The sequence below is a fragment of the Spinacia oleracea genome, chromosome 4, assembly GCF_020520425.1.
Source record: "Spinacia oleracea cultivar Varoflay chromosome 4, BTI_SOV_V1, whole genome shotgun sequence".
Taxonomy (NCBI): domain Eukaryota; kingdom Viridiplantae; phylum Streptophyta; class Magnoliopsida; order Caryophyllales; family Amaranthaceae; genus Spinacia; species Spinacia oleracea.
This window is the reverse complement of record NC_079490.1, coordinates 177,929,862-177,948,636: the sequence shown is the minus strand read 5'-3', so window position 1 is coordinate 177,948,636 and position 18,775 is coordinate 177,929,862. Positions and strand designations below refer to the sequence as shown.

Below are 18,775 nucleotides of genomic sequence, written 5' to 3'. Positions count from 1 at the left end.
TTTTCAACGGGAATTTGTTTATATTTCTGATTCATAAAAAAATAAAATAAAATTACCCTCATTCATAAAAGTTCAAGAACTACAAATAGACATCCACTTTGATATAATTTAACACAATTTTTTTTTCCCATTTCTCTCTCTAATTTGCTTATTTACATTTATATGTACCAAAAACGTAATTACTCATTTTCTAATTCTTTTGTTGTTATTATTATTATTGTTGTTGTTGGAGAGAGAAGTAGGGGTAGAGAAATAGAGCTGGAAAATTTTTCTTTTGTTCATGGATAAGAGAGGGATGGGGGATTTTTTTTTGGCTAATGGAAAAAATGAAAAAGATGAGTGAGAAAGTGAGCAGAGAGAGCAGAGAGAGAGAGGGATGATGACTTTTTTCCCATGATAAACAATGGTTTTATGTCATGTATCTTGGTAACTTGTCTTGGGTCAAATACTCGACCCCTTGGACAACAATTGTAGTAGATTATAAAAGGAAAAACTGTATATATATATATATATTATTATTATTATTATTATTATTGGAACATGTACAGTGATATCAAGAGTAAACTGTACTGAAGGTCCCTAAACTTTGCCAAAAGGAGCAGTTAGGTCCCTCAAGTTTCAAAAGGAGCATTTAGGTCCCTCAAAATGGATGGAAAACGCTGCTTTTTGTTTTCCGTCACTAACGGCCGTTAAAATGAATATAATAATATTAAAAATTATTAAAATAAAAGGAGAATTAATATACACGTAGATTAATGATTGAAAACAGATGATTTTGATGAAAATAAGCCTTTTCCAATTACTTAGAGGTTTCAACTTACTTTTTCAATGTGTACACGTGGAAACCTTCCAACTTCTCTCGTTTTTTCTGGTTCCTTCCTAATAATGTTTTGGCGGTAATTTTTTACTGTTCCCAACCCTATTTCCCCCCTTTTCACTTCCTATTTATATGGTCCCCCCCCCCCCCCATTTTCACTCTCAGTTGTCTTTTTGCCATTTACTCACTCAAACACTTAAGAGAATTTGAAGTTATTACTCTGAGTTTTCTGCAAAAATGGGTTCTTGCGTATCAGGAAAGAGGACTGCTGATAAGTGGGAATGTCGCACCCCCAAGAGAACAAGAATTTCCAGATGGGACGAAGGTATTTTCATTCAATTTGTCGGTTTTTTTCAATAAATGTTTGCAGTTGAGCCATGATAAATTAGGGCTTTTTTGTTAAGTAACTTTTTCCCAAAATTGGTGCATGCATTATCTTGATTGTGGTGTTTTATATGTTAATTTAAACAATCGTGGGCTGATTTCGCATAATTTATCAATTGAAGTTGGAATTAGGGTTTCGTCCGTTTTTACTTTCCAATATTTAATTCGAATTGATGCTTGCATGTTCTTGAAAATGGTGTTTAATATGTTAAATTATACAATTGTTGCCTAATTTGGAATTAATTTAAACTAGATTTTGTAGTAATTAGGGTTTCACTTACTGTTTTTGATTCACTTAAATAAAAAACAAAGTTTGATTAATTCGAATTGATGCTTGCATGTTCTTGAAAATGGTGTTTAATATGTTAAATTATACAATTGTTGCCTAATTTGGAATTAATTTAAACTAGATTTTGTAGTAATTAGGGTTTCACTTACTGTTTTTGATTCACTTAAATAAAAAACAGAGTTTGATTAATTCGAATTGATGCTTGCATGTTCTTGAAAATGGTGTTTATTTAAACTATTGTTTCTTAATTTAGAAGTATTTTAATCTAGATTCCGTATAATAATTAGGGTTTACTTACTGTTTTATTGACTTTGGCCGTTACTTTGACTTTAGGAGACCTTGCTTTAAGGGAGGCACACCCCCTTTGCCATCATCAAGACATCCTCATCACCCAGATCTTCACCAAGCTGGACTGGGAGGGGCAGGCTGCTGTGCAGATGGTATGCAAGCAGTGGCGTAGGTGGGCTAAGTTGCGGTACCGCCTCCCATACCACTACCCTCAAGGATGCTACCGCGCGTGGCTGCGGGAGTGGGTGATCATGGACATCATTGACAATGATGGCCGTGACTTCCACGCCTGGATGGACAAGGACATGACCGTCTACTTTGACGGCTTCCCCCTCCTTTTCAAGGAGGAGGAGTAGCTGGTGGTGGTGGTGGTGGAGGCCATGCAGGGGTGGGTGGTGGTGGCGCTGGTGGTGGCCCCTCTTTTGTCAAGCTTATGATGATCCAGCTTGTTTATAGCTTTTTTTATTTTTTATTTTCAAGGACAATTACATTACTACTGTCATTGCAAGTAGGTTTTTGTGAATGTGACAAATGTTGGTTTTTGGTATTTGTCACTGCTATGACAGTAGTTTATATCTAACTGTAGGCTTCTCCCTCAATAGTGGATTGAGGTTTGAAATGTTAGGGTTGAAGCCTACCCTTTTGTAAATGCAACTGACATGATCATGATGAATGAATGAATGCAACTTTAACCTTTTGTTATCTCTTGTGTTGTTATTCAAGATTTGGTTTGGTTTGATTTCTTAAAGTTTTTTTTTTTAATTGATATTGTTTTAACTTTGATCAGATGTTGATGATTTGACTTTGAACCCTTGCATATATGTGCATCATGGTGGTGAATGGGTTGTGCAAGGTGATATGGTTTATAGTGGGGGGAGGGTGGATGTCTTTGATTACATCCATGAGAATGCAGATGGCAAATATGTTAAGGAATTAGTGGATAGTTTAGGTTATAATGATATAGAGAAAGTACATTTCTGGGACCCTAGGAAAGAATTCAAGAATGGGGTTAGGTTTTTAGGTTTTGATAGTAGTACTTGTGACCCTTTCTTAGCTTTACTCTTTGAATACAAAAGCATTCATATATACATTGAACATAAAATCAAACCCACCTACAACTTTAACCTAAACAGGAGTGAAGGAGGGGGAGGAGGGAGAGGTAGCTTCCTTGAGTTGTTGAATACTGATGTGGTTGACTTAAATTCTGATTATGTGGAACCACCTTTTACAGTACTCCCACCCAAACAAACTGAAACTCAACCTGAACCTCAACCTGAACCTCAAATTCAACCTCAAAATGTGCCTCAACCTGAAATTGATTATGATTCAGAGGGTACAGATGAAGATGATGATGAGTTAGCCACTGCTAGGTCTAAGATATCTGATGATATGAGAAGGGAAAAGGCTTATTTGGAGGAGTTAGTAATGCTGAAAAAACTAGCAGAAAGTAAAGTAGAAGGTGGTCTGAATTTGGGGGATGACTTTGATGGATACAGTGACTTAGACAGCCCTAGTGAGTCAGAAGATGAGGATGATGTTGGTTACTTAGTTGCACCACAACACCATAAGAGGGGGAGAGGGAAACAGAAGCAAAACAACACTGAAACTGAAGAGAGGGAAGCCACTTTTTATGTTGGGCAACAGTTTGAGAATCCAAAGACATTTAGGAAAGCAATCATAGATTATTCAATTGATAAAGGAAGAAACATTCCATTTTCTAAAAATGATTCCACTAGGGTTTGTGCAGAGTGTGAGCACAAAGATAAAGGTTGTAAATGGAGAATTTGGGCTTCATGGGAGAGAGGAAGAAGGTCATTTACAGTGAAAACATTTGTCAGTGAGCACACTTGTGGTAGGACACCTATCATTAAGAAGATGACTTCACATTGGATTGCAGAACACTACCAGAATCTGTTTAAGGTTAACCCTTACATGAGAGTGCAAGATATTCAGGAAACCATTTGGTTAGAAAAGGGTATAAGGGTGAGCAAAGACAAGGCTGCCAGGGCTAGGAGAAGGGGTCAAGCACTCATTGTTGGTGAATACAAAGAGCAGTATGCATTACTCCCAAGGTATGCAGCTGAGATACTAAGAAGCAATCCAGGGAACACAGTGAAGTTGAAGTTGGATGCAAATGTGTTTGACAGACTGTATTTGTGTTTTGAGGCACTTAGGAAAGGGTTCTTGGCAGGATGCAGACCTTTCATATCACTTGATGGATGTTTCTTAAAGGTACCATTTGGGGGTCAATTGTTAGTAGCAGTAGGGAGGGATGGAAACAATCAAATGTTCCCTTTGGCTTGGGCTGTTTGTGAGGTTGAGAGCACTGACACATGGAGTTGGTTTCTAGAACTTCTAGCTACTGATTTAGGCACTAGTGAAGGAGCAGGGTACACATTCATGTCTGACCAACAAAAGGGTTTACTTGCTGCTGTGTCAATGTGTTTCCACAAGCTGAAAGTAGGGTGTGTGCAAGGCATGTGTACTGTAACTTTAGGGGAGTGTTTGGAGGTGGTTTAGAGTACAGAAAACAATTCTGGACTATTGCAAAAAGCAACACAGTAAATCACTTCAATGAAAACATTGAAGTAATGAGGGGTATTTCACATGAAGCTGCTGAAGACCTACTGAAAAGGAACTACAAGAAATGGTGTAGGGCATTCTACACTCCATTATCTTGTTGTGACAGTGTAGACAACAACATGAGTGAGGTGTTTAATGCATACATCTTGAGTGCAAGGCACAAGCCTATTATTACCATGTTGGAAGATATCAGAGACGGTTTGATGGAAAGACTGCATAAGAAAAGAGATTTCATTGGGAAAAAGGAGATAATGTTGTGTCCTAGGATCCAAATTCAGTTAGAAAAACACAAAATTTGGGCTAGGGGTTGGAATGCATACTGGGATGGTGGGTTTTGCTATGGAGTAAGAGAAGGTGAAACACAGGTTAAGTATGTGGTGGATCTGAACCAACATACTTGCAGTTGCAATGCATGGCAGGTGAGTGGGATTCCATGCAAACATGCAATTGTTGCTATATGGAATAAAGTAGACCACCCAGAACAATATGTCAATGCATATTTCTGCAAACAGACCTACATGAAGGCATATGAATTTTTGTTAGAGCCTTTAAATGGTCCTCAAGAGTGGCCTACTTCTGATAGCATTGTTGTGGCTCCAAAGGTGAAAAAGGTCAATGGAAGACCTAAAACAAAGAGGAGATATGGTGTTGGAGACGTAACTGCATCTGGTAAGCTGAAGAGAACAGGTTGTTCTATGAAATGCAGCTTATGTGGTGTGATAGGCCACAACAAAAGGGGTTGCAAGAATGCCCCTAAGGAACAACAACACAGCAACAATCATGCTACTGCAGAGCAGACCACACCACAGCAACAACACCCAAGAACCAGTTCAGCTATACCAATGCACAATAGGGGTGTGGGTATTTATACCTACCCAAATGGGTATCAAAGAATAGCTACTGTAAGTCATTCAATATACTCAAATTCTTTCTTACATGTTACTTTACTGTACTGAAGCCAACTTGTTCCTAATTTGTTTTAATTAATGCAGCCTATATCACAACACTTCCCCACACCACAGAGGCAAAGACCTCCTGCAGCTTTCTATTCTGATCATGGGGGTGAGCAAACCATCTACTCCTTCCCTGCACATGACTTCCCATTGTCACAGACTCAACCAAGTCAAGGACACACAATATCAAGCCAAGCATTGCAGGATCTTGCAATGGCTAGAAGATTAGAAAAAAGACCATGAGGTTAGATTTTATTGAATTTAAAGTCTTCATTACATTTCATTAGTGCAGATCATTACATTTTACCTACCCACTTAACCCACTTAACTTAAAACAAACCAGATAAAAAAAAACAGAACCACTAGGATTACAACCCACACTTCACATTTCACACTAATAGGTCTTCTCATCTTGCTCATCACATAGTCTGCCTCCCTCTTCCTTGCATAATTGTTAGCTTCACTAAGTTTTTTCCTAAAACTATCAACTTCAGCAGCAAGGCTTTGTTTATCTTGCATTAACCCTGGTATGACAATTGTTTGCCAAGTTGTTGGTTCTTGTTCATCAATCCATCTAAAAAAAATGCAACCCCTTCTGTTTGTTTCAACATCATAATCTGGACAAGCAATGAACCTCCTTCCAGGATTTTCTTTTGTCCATGCCTTTTGAATGGATACTGTGAATCCACAGTAGCACCTCTTAGGGTGTTCATTATCACCATTGTTGAACAAAGAGATAGCCCTGTTCATCATTCTGCAAATAAATTACGTTTTAATAATTATTTCCTAAATATGTTTAATTATTGTTAAAATAAGCTAACTTAAGATTTTAAAAAAAAGGCAGAAAAATACCTTTTTGTTGAGAAGAGTCAGCTATGGTGGAGCAACAGAGAAAAAACACAGAGCAGAAGATGGAGAAGAAAGAATTTTATTTTTTAAGTGTTTTATTGTTGTTTTGTTGTGCATGAAATGTTAAATACTCTGTTTTTTGAGAGCCTCAACGGCTATATTTTTGTAAAAAGCTAACTGAAATGAATTCCCCTTTATTTAATTATTGGTAAATGGTAAATGTAACTGTTTTTTTGTCGTTTAGTGCCTTTTATTTAGTTTCCTTTTAATTTAATTGAATTTTAACGGCCGTTAGTGACGGAAAACAAAAAGCAGCGTTTTCCATCCAAACGCAGAGACCTAAATGCTCCTTTTGAAACTTGAGGGACCTAACTGCTCCTTTTGGCAAAGTTTAGGGACCTCCAGACCTATTTACTCGTGATATCAATGTAGTTAATTTATATTCCAAAATATTAAATTATTAATATTTAATTTATTGTACTACTAAAAACAATAATATCAATTAATTGTAACAATTTTTTAAAAAAATTTCGCCATAGTTAGGGCAGTCAACCCAACTCTCATATGCACTCCTACAAAGAAGCTGAGTTATACTGATAGCAAACCCCTTATTGAGAAAACAGTTGCTAGAGTATGTAAAAGAACGTATATTGACCCTAAATCAAGGTTGTAAAATAAAGGGTGTTAAAGTAAGAAATGTATCAAATTAATGGAAAACGAGGTAGAAAAGGAGAAGGAAGAGAGATATATACACGTGACTAAGGGTCAAGGATACAGATGGGTCTAAATAATTTTCAGCCCACTTACGGGAAACGTTGGCTGTGGTTAACTTTTTGTGGTTAGAGAACATTCAAGTAACTATGGTCAAATTCCTTAACTAAGCCCTGATACACAGAACTACCTAACAATCAAAAGAACTGAACACAAACAATATCATGAGTTCTTTTCTCATAACACAAGATGTTGAAAACACTGATAATTCTCCAAAGGCTGAAGCTGTTTCTCATCAGCGAACAAGTCCCTGATTAACTAGAGGTATCTGAAAACTGCATCCCGCTTATGAATTGAAAGGAACAATACATAAAGAAAAATCAAATCAAACATTCCAGAGACAATAAATTCAAATTGTGTATGTACATAAGTTTCAAGGACAGTGGCGAGGGGAAGAAGGGGGCAGAAGAGTGAAGAGTCTAATGTTGAGCTGAGATACGAGACTATATCCAGAAGTCATAACTTAACTCCTACCACATTGTGTACTTTCTTTTGCTTATTCACAGGCCCGAAATGTATTCTCAGTTTTCGAGCTTGTGTTTTTCCGTCTTTTTTAGTGCACTAATCCGGGTTTTTACCAATCTTTAGGAAATCCACAAAAGACTGTATCGAGTAAAACTGTATTCCAAAAGGAAATCCTCCAACACATCACTGACCCATATTTCCCAAAAGTCGCTCCACTGCAGCATTAACATTACCCCGAGTAGCTTGCAAAGCACTTATATTCTCTTGTGCATCAAAAAAACCCATTTCTTGAAGTTGTGTCAATTGAGTTGCATAAAGTTCTTCAGGTGGTACTGCACATGAAATAGAGAATGATCAGTGAGGAGAAGCCAATATTGATGAGCAAAGCTTAATCAATAAATTGTCAGTAGCCGCCTGAAAAAAGTGGGAAAGTAACCCGAACCATTTGGATTATCTGGTGTGGTTAAACCGCCTGCTCCAAGACCACCAAACATATTCATCAGCATATCCAGACCCATATTGTTAGCATTTCCTGCATTTTGCAAAAAAAATAAAAAATAAATATCATACTACACTCTGAGTTCCAAGAAAACTAAAACAATCACAAAAATCGTGATGAAGATTCCCAATATACCTGCAGCGCCAGCATTCGGTGATGGATCTCTGTTTGAAAAAGAGAACAAAGGAAAAATATAGTTACAAATTGGGATATCATCATACATAAACTTAATTCTGAACATCACAATGGACACATACTCCCCTCACATTCACACATTCCAATCTGGACAAAAAAAAACATAAAAGTAACATATGCATATCCAATGACTGGATATAACTTAATTGATCCATCTCACTATACAAGAACACATCAGGAACAAGTAAACGCATGGGACAACCTTAAATCACAAACCAAACTTAACAATTTCACAATGATGGCTTGATAAACATTCCCACAGACAAGTGTGTCTGGATTCAATGTGCAGCTATTCCTATCGTGGGTGAAACAACTACTGGAGTTCTGAAAGGTACAAGGCAATACGCAACCTACCTGATCAACAAGAATGGTTAATAGAATTTGATAAATAAAGGGAAGACAACCGGGAGGGGGAGGGTAAGTGAGGAGACTGGCAACTATAGGGTCATAAAAAAAATATACTTCATATTAAAAAAGTTGCCACATTTTTGGAACAGGGGTCAAAATATAGACTGCAGACCACGATAATACAAAATTCAAACACTAAGCCAGATTCAGGTCCCATCTCAAAATTCCGAATACATTTTATCTGCAGGTATCGTCATAGACAAAAAGCAAAAAAACTAAAATGAGGATAGAAGAGAGAAAGCGCTAGAGAAAATATTCAACTTCAGTTTCAGCATCCACTTACTGGTTCGACTGGGGACGGTTCATTGTTGATAGAAGTGACTGCTGCATAGTTAGCATTTGCTGCAAAAGAGAAAGACATAGCTGATATATCAAACCATTGAGCATAGAACAGTAATAATATTCAATAACTAAAACAGACAGAATGAAAAGGTACGCAAGACGCAGAGCTCCACTATGAGGGGGGCTCCTAGCAGAGTAGTAAATGACAACTTCTTTACCTGGGCTGCTCTATCATCACTAGGTGGATGAGCTTTTATACTTCACCCTTTACTTCTTCCTTGCAACACTTTGATTTTTACACTACTCACATACTCTACTTTGTTTATCTTTGATCATTTATACTATACTTAAGGAAAAACATATTCACGTTGGATCTTGTTAGACCGTCATAGTATATATTTTCCGAATATCAACTATTATAATTTATTTATTGATACTTGAAGATATTAATTGTTCAAGTATGCATCGCAAGAGTGAAAGTCAAAGTGTTGCAAATAAAAAGAAATGGAGGAAGTAGTAATTGTAGAAAGAGTGGAACCTAAAAGAGAATTAACAAGAAAAACTTAATTCACAAAATAGAATCAACTTCTATTTTTGGGCTGAAGCTTTTTTATGGAAAAGAAAAGGAGAGCAATCCTGTCCAATTGCCTATTTAAATTGTGGGTTGGGCGGGGGGAATCAACGAAACGACTTTATAACTCCCCTTCCCTCCAGTCCCCATATAAACAACCCCAACGTCTATACTTCCTCTACCTCGATCCAAGCACCACCAGCCACCACATTTAACTGCCCCTTTATTTTCCTGCTACATAACAACATCCTTTAATCGTTGCCAGCCATTACACCACCACTGCCTGTCCCCAGCACCCTTCTAACATCACTACCATCTGACACTACCAAACCAATAGAACCAACTGTTGCATGGCCAGAATTGGCTGGAAGATCAAAATCAGAAACCCCAGCCAATTCCAACCACCAGCTTAGGCAACCAACCCACACTACCTACGATGCTGCTGGTTCCAGGGAATTTGAGATGACCAATTATACTCCTTTATCTAGATTTAAAACTCAAACTAACTCAAGCCTCCCTCCCCACTCCCTCGCAGGAATCTAAAATATTCCAAAATTTGTTGACCGGTGGCGCAGTGGGAGAAGGAACTCAAGGAAGTAGTGGTGTAAGTTGCAGGTGATGCAGTCATTTCAATAAGTCTACGACATTTGGTATGCTGAGGGGCTGGCAATGGCGGTTGTCAACCGGAAGGAGCCGAGAAGGGTCAAGCGAAAGTGAGTTATTAACAAGAAATGAGTTCAAGGGACATTCGTCAGCAGCAGAATAGGGTGTAGAAGGTAATTGTTTTAGTTCAATTAAGAGTGGAGGTAACAGGGGTATTACGTTATTTTTAAGTTAAAACCAAATGATCACCAGCACCACATAAAAAAAGGCCTTCAAAACTATTCTTTGAAAAACCTATATCTTAATTACAGGTTCAAGAGAAAAGACAATAAAATTAGTCATAACCATTCAAAATATTACCTGCATCATCTCAGGAGAGGCCAACTGACGAAGAACATCAGAATTTTGCATCATTTCTCGAAGTTGAGGGTTTGAATCAGTCATAGCACGCAGCTGTGGACTCATATTAAGAATCTACAAACAACAGATGATAATTAGGAATCTGATTTAAGTGATATTCCAATCTACATCCTCAAATAAATGAAATAATCACCTGATTCATATATTGTGGGTTGGATAGCATGCTCTGCATCATCTGTGAGATTGCTGGATTTTGCATCATCTGATTCATCGTTGATGCATCTGGAAGTCCACCACCAAACATGCTATTCAACTCAGGAAGGCTACCTAATCCACCAATTGGAGGTGACCTTGCATCACCAGAAGGGTTTGCTCTGGGAGCACTGTTTGCCTGTGCGCCTCCTAGAAATTAGAAATAAAAGAATATAGTTAGATTGAGAATGCACGATTAACTAAACAAATCATAACACTGAGTTAGATAAAAATAAAAACAGCCTGAGATTTAAAGATGGTTCTTCCTCGATATAATAGATAATTAATCTTGTCATATACTACAGTGATGGATTATGATGTAATCCTTCCCAACTATTATGTAAGGTCTTCGGTAAAATCTGGACATTGCAACAATAGAATAATCTTTCAAAGCATCTAACAAGTAACAACATTCTCCGTATTCTTATAAAGGTGGATGAGACTGTGACACTGCATAAACAGATGGGCAAGACAAACATATCTGTTAACTCAGGCCTGCTTCAGGCCCAATTTCCAAACAGACTACACCTTTTCATGCTACATCAAAACGAGTGTATCAAAGAACAGAAAGAAAGCACGGGTAATGAATCTTATACCAACTAGTGTGTTAGTTCAGAGGCGAGGCTATGAAACCCCCCTAAAGGCCTTCTAAAAGAAAAAGTCTGACAAGTAAAATGAGTAACTTTTTGTAAGCTTGGCTTCACTAAGCCCATTTGCTATTTATACTAGCCCACTTGTAGTGTGTCGGTGAAGTTAGTACTAGTATTGGCCTATTGGGAAGTACGAATATAATCTTTCATCATCAAATATGTCCAAAATGGAAAAAATAAAGAAAACCCCACTTCAAATTTTTAAGTATAAAGACTTTCAAGAATTTGCACAAGATAAATAGTAGTTTACTCAATATTCTCCAAAAAATTAAAAGCTATCTTTTGTTTCTTAAAAGTGAAAAAATAAAATAAAATTGAGTACTAATTTAGTTCTTTTTTTAATCATTTGAGCTTGACTCGAGTTTAAGATTGATTTGAGATATTAACATGACTGGAGAAGATTGTGTGGGACTCTGAAATTTTCATATATAATGGTATTATTAAGTTTAAATACTGAACTAATTTATAAATATGAAACATGTATTTTGTAACTAAGAAGGTAGAAAAGATAAGTTTCATTCAATTCAGCTTCGTTAAACAGTATCCTCGATTCCCCTTTCGTGCCCTTTCTTTTAAACAGTACATAATTACATATGCAACAGAAACAACTTGTGTTATTGAGGTCGTGCAATAACAAAACATACTACTCCCTCCGCCCCTTTTTATTCTTTATGTTTAGTATCATACACGCGATTTTACGATTAACTAATGTAGAGTGAAGTTCCCTTTTTTTATTTAAACAATTCAAATTACATTTATTCATAATGTTTTTAACTTTTATCCAAAATCTGATATTGGAAAAGTGTGAGATTTTTAATGCCCTATGGAAAAGTGTGAAAGATTAAATGTCCCAATAAATTTAATTGATTTAAAATAATCACTTGGTTCAATTGTTGATATAATATTAGGGGCATTTATGTTATACTACAAAAGGAAATAGTTCAAACGTAAAGATTAAAATGGGACACCCAAAACATAATACGTAAAGAATAAAAAGGGACGGAGGCAATAATGTTGCTCATGTTTTCTATTCATATGGTCAAAGTTTAAAAACTTTGACCGTAATTAGTAGTATACATAACCAAAAATATATTAACTTGTGGGATCTCATTGGATTCTTTTCAATATAATTTTCTAAAAATCAATTTTTTATAATTTTTGCTAATGCGAAATTAAAACTATTAATAGTCAAAGCAGCGCATTGGAGATCGTGCATAATGGAAAAGTGAGGAACATAATGGAACGGAGGGAGTAAGAGAAAAAGAGCAATTGGATAAACTCACCTCCAGTACCATTCCAGGGGTTTGGCAGTGGATTAGTGTTTGGAGTTCCAGATTCAGATCCAGTTGTTGATGGGTTATTTCCTTCTCTCTGTTGTCCACCACCAGCAGCCTGATCCCCCAAAAGAGCGGCAAATGGGTTAGCGCTCGGATTATTTCCTGTGTCACCAGCCATTGTGGTGGCATTCAGAAAAGGTTCCTGTACATTCTCATACATGCGTCTGAGCATGTTAAAACCTTCAGGAGAAGATTCAATATTGCTCATAGCTCGGTCAGTGTTCCGCATCATCTCACGCATAAGCTCAGGATTCCTTGCAGTTTCTAAGGTCTGCCTAAGAATACTAGGGTCATTCAATATATGGCCTAGCTCTGGATTCCGGTCAATGATGTCACGCATTTGAGGATTGTTCATAATCATGTTTCGCATAAGGTCTGGATTATTCATCAGACCCTGAATGGCAGGCATGTTCATTATTTCTCTCATCATATTTGGGTTCTGATTAAGTTGCTGATGCATCTGTTCTAAATCTGGAATTCCAGCTCCAAGTAAACCAGAAGCACCAGTCGCACCAGTCCCACCCAGGCCAAATAAGGATGCCCCAAGGCCAGCACCTCCTAAACCCCCACTTTCTCCAGTGGCAGCAGCAGGAGAAGCAGCAGGAGCCGCAGCAGGAGCCGCAGGGTTTGTAGTTCCAGAAGAAGCAGCGGACGCAGAGAAACCACGAACCATGTGGATGGTATGATCCGCTTGCAAACCTTCAAAGAACAAGTAAAAGAAAGGTCATTTCCAAGTACAAGGGACCACAAGGCTTAAGAAATAACTTGTAAACAACTGCAGGCTGAAACACTCAAAAATTATTCCAAACAAAATTAACAGAAGAAGATCATAATACAGTGCTAAACAAAGAAAAATACCAGAAAAAATATAACAGTAAATTAAAACAAGGGACAAAAAGCAACTACTAAACTCAAAATTGAACCACAACGTCCAAATCAAAAATGGAAAGTAATGGAGAGATTGAAAACCAAAACAATCATGAAAACCTTCCAAAACAACCATGAAAAATATTACTACAGGTTCAAAAAAAACGTAAATGCTAAATAAGGAGTAACCCAAAGTATTAAAGGAAAAACAAAAGAGCATATAATAGACAAGCTATATGCACAACATTAATCTACACTTTTGAAACCATAAAAACGTCAAATCACTCAAGATTCACCCACATTGATTTTTCTTCGAGCAGCTCCTTCTGTCACACCTCACACACCCAAAGACCAAAGAGAAAAACATTTAATTTTCCTAGGCGCAAGTTTCCTCTTCAACTGTAATTCCAATATAGATAAATGCTTTATGATAAGTAATGAACCAACAATGCTTAAACATTTATTTCAGTGATGAAGACTTAAGTCTTACAAATATGACCTAAAGGTATATACTTCTAAAGATTATCATAAGCAAATTTTGGGTGATAAATGCTTCCTCACACCTGGGAAATCTCTATGAGAAAAGACGAGCCACGAAACATAGACAATGTTAAGAATAAGAAAATCAACATTTTTGTAACTATTTCATCTGTGGTCATGTAACCATAATTGTTGTGAGGCTGCAATCCAGTAGAAAACAAAACATTTCATCTCATTACATAATAAAAAAGAACATATAACTGATATAACAACCACTAGCATGTCTCCGTATATATCAAGAAAAGAGAACCATTCATCACCTCCAAGAATCTAACCCTTCCTCAACTCCTATTGGTAACTTGATAATAATCATGAAATTGGCAACCAAAAGGAAAAAAGTGCATCATAAGAACATTCCTCGGACAGGCTCAAATAGTACTACAAACAATCATATCCAGTACTTACGTCCATGCCTCAATCAAATTTTATAAAATAACAGTTGTAGACGAAGGGGGAAAGGAACAAATTTCTGGAACATAAAATTAACAAGTGATGCACTCAAAGAACAATCTGTAAAGATGCGATTTTTACTTCTTAGAGGGAGGATAATTCACAGTGTACAATGAGAGGTCTTTCGCGGGGGGTGGGGGGGGTGGATTTAGAGGTTATTGATATAAACATCCAAATGAATGAGTTTCTTTTGCATCAACATGGGAGAAGCTAAGGAAGGGTAATAATAAGGATGATTTTATTGCATGAATCACTGCTATTAAAAAAATTACAGCACAAAATATGTTAAGCCAACAAAGTATTTTTTCTATTACAAATATGAACATTGCATAAATCACTAATATTTTAAAAAAAAAAAAAAAAAAACTTAAGATACATTGCACGTACAAGGGTCAATCTCATAACCTATGCAATATAAAATCGAGAAGCTAACTGAGCCTTAAAACGGACGAGGAAAAACGCAATGCCGCTTCGAGGCCACATATGTTAAAGCTAAATATCTAATTACATGCATACATGATACATTATACATAAAGGCAGAAGCTGGTAAATTTGCATAATGCAGCCCCAAATCTACTCGAATATCACCATATCCCCCACTCAACACCGACCAATAAATAATAATCAGATCCAATTCATCCAAACAACAATATCCATGAAACTATGAATTACACACGGAAATCAACTCCAATACCAACCCAATTCTCACAAAATCAGCTACAGCATCAAACAGATCTATCAATCATGCAATCTCACAAATTATCATAAGAATCAAAATCAGCTCAACAAAACACATCTAATTCTGCAAAAATCACAACCAAAATAGAAAACCGAAACAAATTAACGTACCATAGCTTTCTAGGGTTTGGTCATCTTTGAGAATCCGACCTTTGTAGATCAACCTCTGCTGATCGGCAGGAACATCGCAGTTTTGCGAAACGAGAGATTTGAAGTCGCCGACGTTAGAATCAAGCGTCGTTTTCACGGTAAATTTTGAGCCGTTTGAACAGCGAATATTAACGGAAACTTCGCCAGCGGCGACAGATGCGGCGTCGCTAGAATCACCTTCAGCTCCCATGGCTATATCTGTCGTCTGTAAAGGGGGAAAATTGGCGATCGGTCGATTGAGGAGAAGAAAACCCTAACCCTAGATAGATGAAAGGGGGGATTTTGCGAAGACGAAGTTCTATGAGAGAAAGCGAAGAATTGGTAAAAATAAGGATGATGATTTGTTGTTTTAATTTTGAGGAATTAATTATTTAATAGTTTGTGAAAAATAGAGAGTTGGGGTTTGATTTGGGTTTCGAATATTCCGAGATGAGCTAGAGTTATGTGTTTTAACGAATGAAAAATTGCCACATGTCAAATGGGGGTGTTTTTTGTCAACATTCATAATATTAGGATGAAGTGAAATTAGCATAAATTAATAACTGAAACTTTTAGAATAAATAAAAAATATAAATTTTAAATAACTAGTATCGTTTTATTTTTGGAAAATTTATAATTATTAATCCAACCTTTGCCCGGTTTTCTTTAATTAAGCCTACCTATGCGATATTTCTAAATAATCCAACATTTATGACCCAACTACTATTATTAAGCCTGGATGACCGGTTACCTACTACAAAGTCAAGGAAAATTTGTAATTATTAATCCAACCTTTGCCCGATTTTCTTTAATTAAGCCTACATATGCGATATTTCTAAATAATCCAACCTTTATGACCCAACTATTATTATTAAGTCTGGATGACCGGTTACCTGCTATAAAGTCAACGTTAAAAACGTTGACAACCTAAAGTTGGTTTCCCTCCTAAAATATTGGACACATCATCATCACTTGCCACCTAAACAAGGATTTCATTTTTTTTTTCAAAAAACTCTTAACCCTTCTCTTCTTTGTACCGTGTTTCAATTCCTCTCTCCTCCATTACTGTTGTTTCAACCACAATTGTACTGGTTCATGACATCATCAGCGATTTTCTTGTGGAAATAGGTGACTTCATCCACGCGCATTCAAATTTCGTCTCCAAAATCGTACAATTGAAGGTGAACTTACGAACCTTAGCGTTTTGTTCCTTTTTTGGTAAATTTTGAAATTTGGGCTTCCTTGATGGTCAGTTCGTAAAAACACGAGATGTTGCAATAATATAGTTTTTTTTTTATGTTGTGGGATGTTGGTTATTGTTGTTAGGTTATGATACATATGAATAAACATAAATCATGCGGAAAAACCATAAAGCCAGGAAACATATTATTTACACATAATAATATAGCATAATTTAGATGCATACACTTTGTAGCGTGCCCTCCCTTGCTGCGCCCGAACCGAACAAGAACAAGTCTTTAGGACTCCAAGTGTCGTCCCTCCGTAGATAGTCCACAGCACGTCCGGATCCGCCTTAAGCTTGACCAACTAGAATCGCCCTTAAGATTCTAGGATTTTCGGCTAATATGGGTCGCAAGTGTTTGGCTGATTTTTGCTTGAAAATCTTACCTTTTGAATACTTCAAATCTCAATGTAAATAGGTGACCCTAGCACCTATTTATAGAGTTTATGGAAAGGAATTATAATCCTACAAGGATATGGATTTGTTAATTAGAATCCTATTAGAACTCTAAATAATAAATTTAATCTTTTAGGATTAGGATTTAATCAATGCACGAATTCCGATAGGATTAGGATTCGTTATGAACACGAGCGTCGCACGACCACGAGGGAAGCACGCACCGCGCAGGCCTTGCGGCCCACACGCATGAGCGCTGCCTCGCAGCCCACGAGCGCGCTCAGCGCGCGCGCCAGCAGCCTTGCTGGGCCTGGCCTTGCGCTGGGCCTGGCGAGGCTTGTGGCTTTCGTGTTGGGCGCTCGGCTTGCTGGGCGTGGGCCTGGCTTCGTGCTGGGCCTTCGTCTAGCAAGCCTCGTCCGATGCTAATTCGTACGATGCGCTTCCGATTAAATTCCCGTTTCCGGAATTCATTTCCGATACGAACAATATTTAATATTTCCGATTCCGGAATTAATTTCCGTTTCGAACAAATATTTAATATTTCCGTTTCCGGAATTTATTTTCCGATTCCGATAATATTTCCGATTCTGACAATATTTCCGTTTTCGGCAATATTTCCGATTCCAGCAATATTTCCATTTCCGATAATATTTTCCGATACGTACCATGTTTCCGTTTCCGGCAACATCTACGACTTGGATAATATTTATATTTCCGATACGATCCATATTTCCGTTTCCGGCAATATCATCGTTTCCGGAGTATTCATTTCTTGCTTGTGACGATCTCAGCTCCCACTGAAACCAAGATCCGTCGATTCCGAATATCCATGGATGGAGTATTTAATTCCATTAAATACTTGATCCGTTTACGTACTATTTGTGTGACCCTACGGGTTCAGTCAAGAGTATGCTGTAGATTAATATAATTAATTCCACTTGAACTGAAGCGGCCTCTAGCTAGGCATTCAGCTCACTTGATCTCACTGAATTATTAACTTGTTAATTAATACTGAACCGCATTTATTAGACTTAATATTATATGCATACTTGGACCAAGGGCATTATTTCCTTCAATTGTGGTCTTGTTGAAAATTTAGAAAGAAAAAAAAAACCTTGAATTTGAAGAAGATCGAGATTCAACAGGCAATTGCTTTACCTCAGCATAGCAATTGCTAATTATTTTTGATGTACTTCGAATGGAGAGATATGAGAGATCGAGGGATCGGCAATGGTGGAGAAGAGGTAGAAGAGAAATAATGGAGAGGAGTGCAGAGATGAAGCAGAAAATCGCAGAGGAGAGAGAAACGAAAATTAAAATAGCAATTAAAGAAAATAAGGGGAAAAAGAAAATAATAATAAAAAAATTGTTATATGCCCACGTAAGTGTGAATACCGCCTATAGCATGTTAGTAACTTGTTGGGCTTAATAATAGTAGTTGGGTCATAAAAGTTGAATTATTTAGAATTATCGCATAGGTAGACTTAATTAATGAAAATCGGGCAAAAATTGGATTAATAATTACAAATTTTCCTTTATTTTTTACCCCTCAAATTATCCTATGAAATTATTTTCTCAAACTACCACTAATTTGTGTTTGATGGTTTTTCTTTAAAAGTACGTCATTCTAAATCAATGTCTATGACTTTTTTCTAATTTAATGTCCATGATCACTTGTGAATCTACATTCACAGCCTATTTCTAAGAAATCAATACCTAGTCAATACCTAGTACTTAAAAAGCATAATCATCACCATTTCAATGACACATAAGCAATACTATTTTAATGACACGTGTCTCCATCTTATTAATCTTTCTATTTATTTTTTGTTATAAAAAAAATAATGGTCATTCAT

General features: G+C 36.8%; 2 protein-coding genes across 2 annotated transcripts; one reads left to right on the top strand and one right to left on the bottom strand.

The window, feature by feature from the left end:
• The first annotated feature begins 580 nt into the window (after positions 1-580).
• On the top strand, positions 581-2,138 carry LOC110787891 (uncharacterized). Its single transcript, XM_021992530.2, has 2 exons — positions 581-1,142; positions 1,824-2,138. The coding sequence occupies exons 1-2, from the start codon at positions 1,055-1,057 to the stop codon at positions 2,132-2,134; spliced, it is 399 nt and encodes a 132-aa protein (XP_021848222.2). The 5' UTR covers positions 581-1,054; the 3' UTR covers positions 2,135-2,138.
• Positions 2,139-7,081: 4,943 nt separating this feature from the next.
• On the bottom strand, positions 7,082-15,661 carry LOC110805945 (ubiquitin domain-containing protein DSK2b). The gene is made up of 8 exons (XM_022011577.2): positions 15,263-15,661; positions 12,503-13,255; positions 10,511-10,719; positions 10,318-10,431; positions 8,785-8,843; positions 8,034-8,062; positions 7,842-7,931; positions 7,082-7,731 (listed from the first exon to the last, which is right to left on the bottom strand). The coding sequence occupies exons 1-8, from the start codon at positions 15,489-15,491 to the stop codon at positions 7,583-7,585; spliced, it is 1,632 nt and encodes a 543-aa protein (XP_021867269.1). The 5' UTR covers positions 15,492-15,661; the 3' UTR covers positions 7,082-7,582.
• Between the last annotated feature and the right edge of the window lie 3,114 nt (positions 15,662-18,775).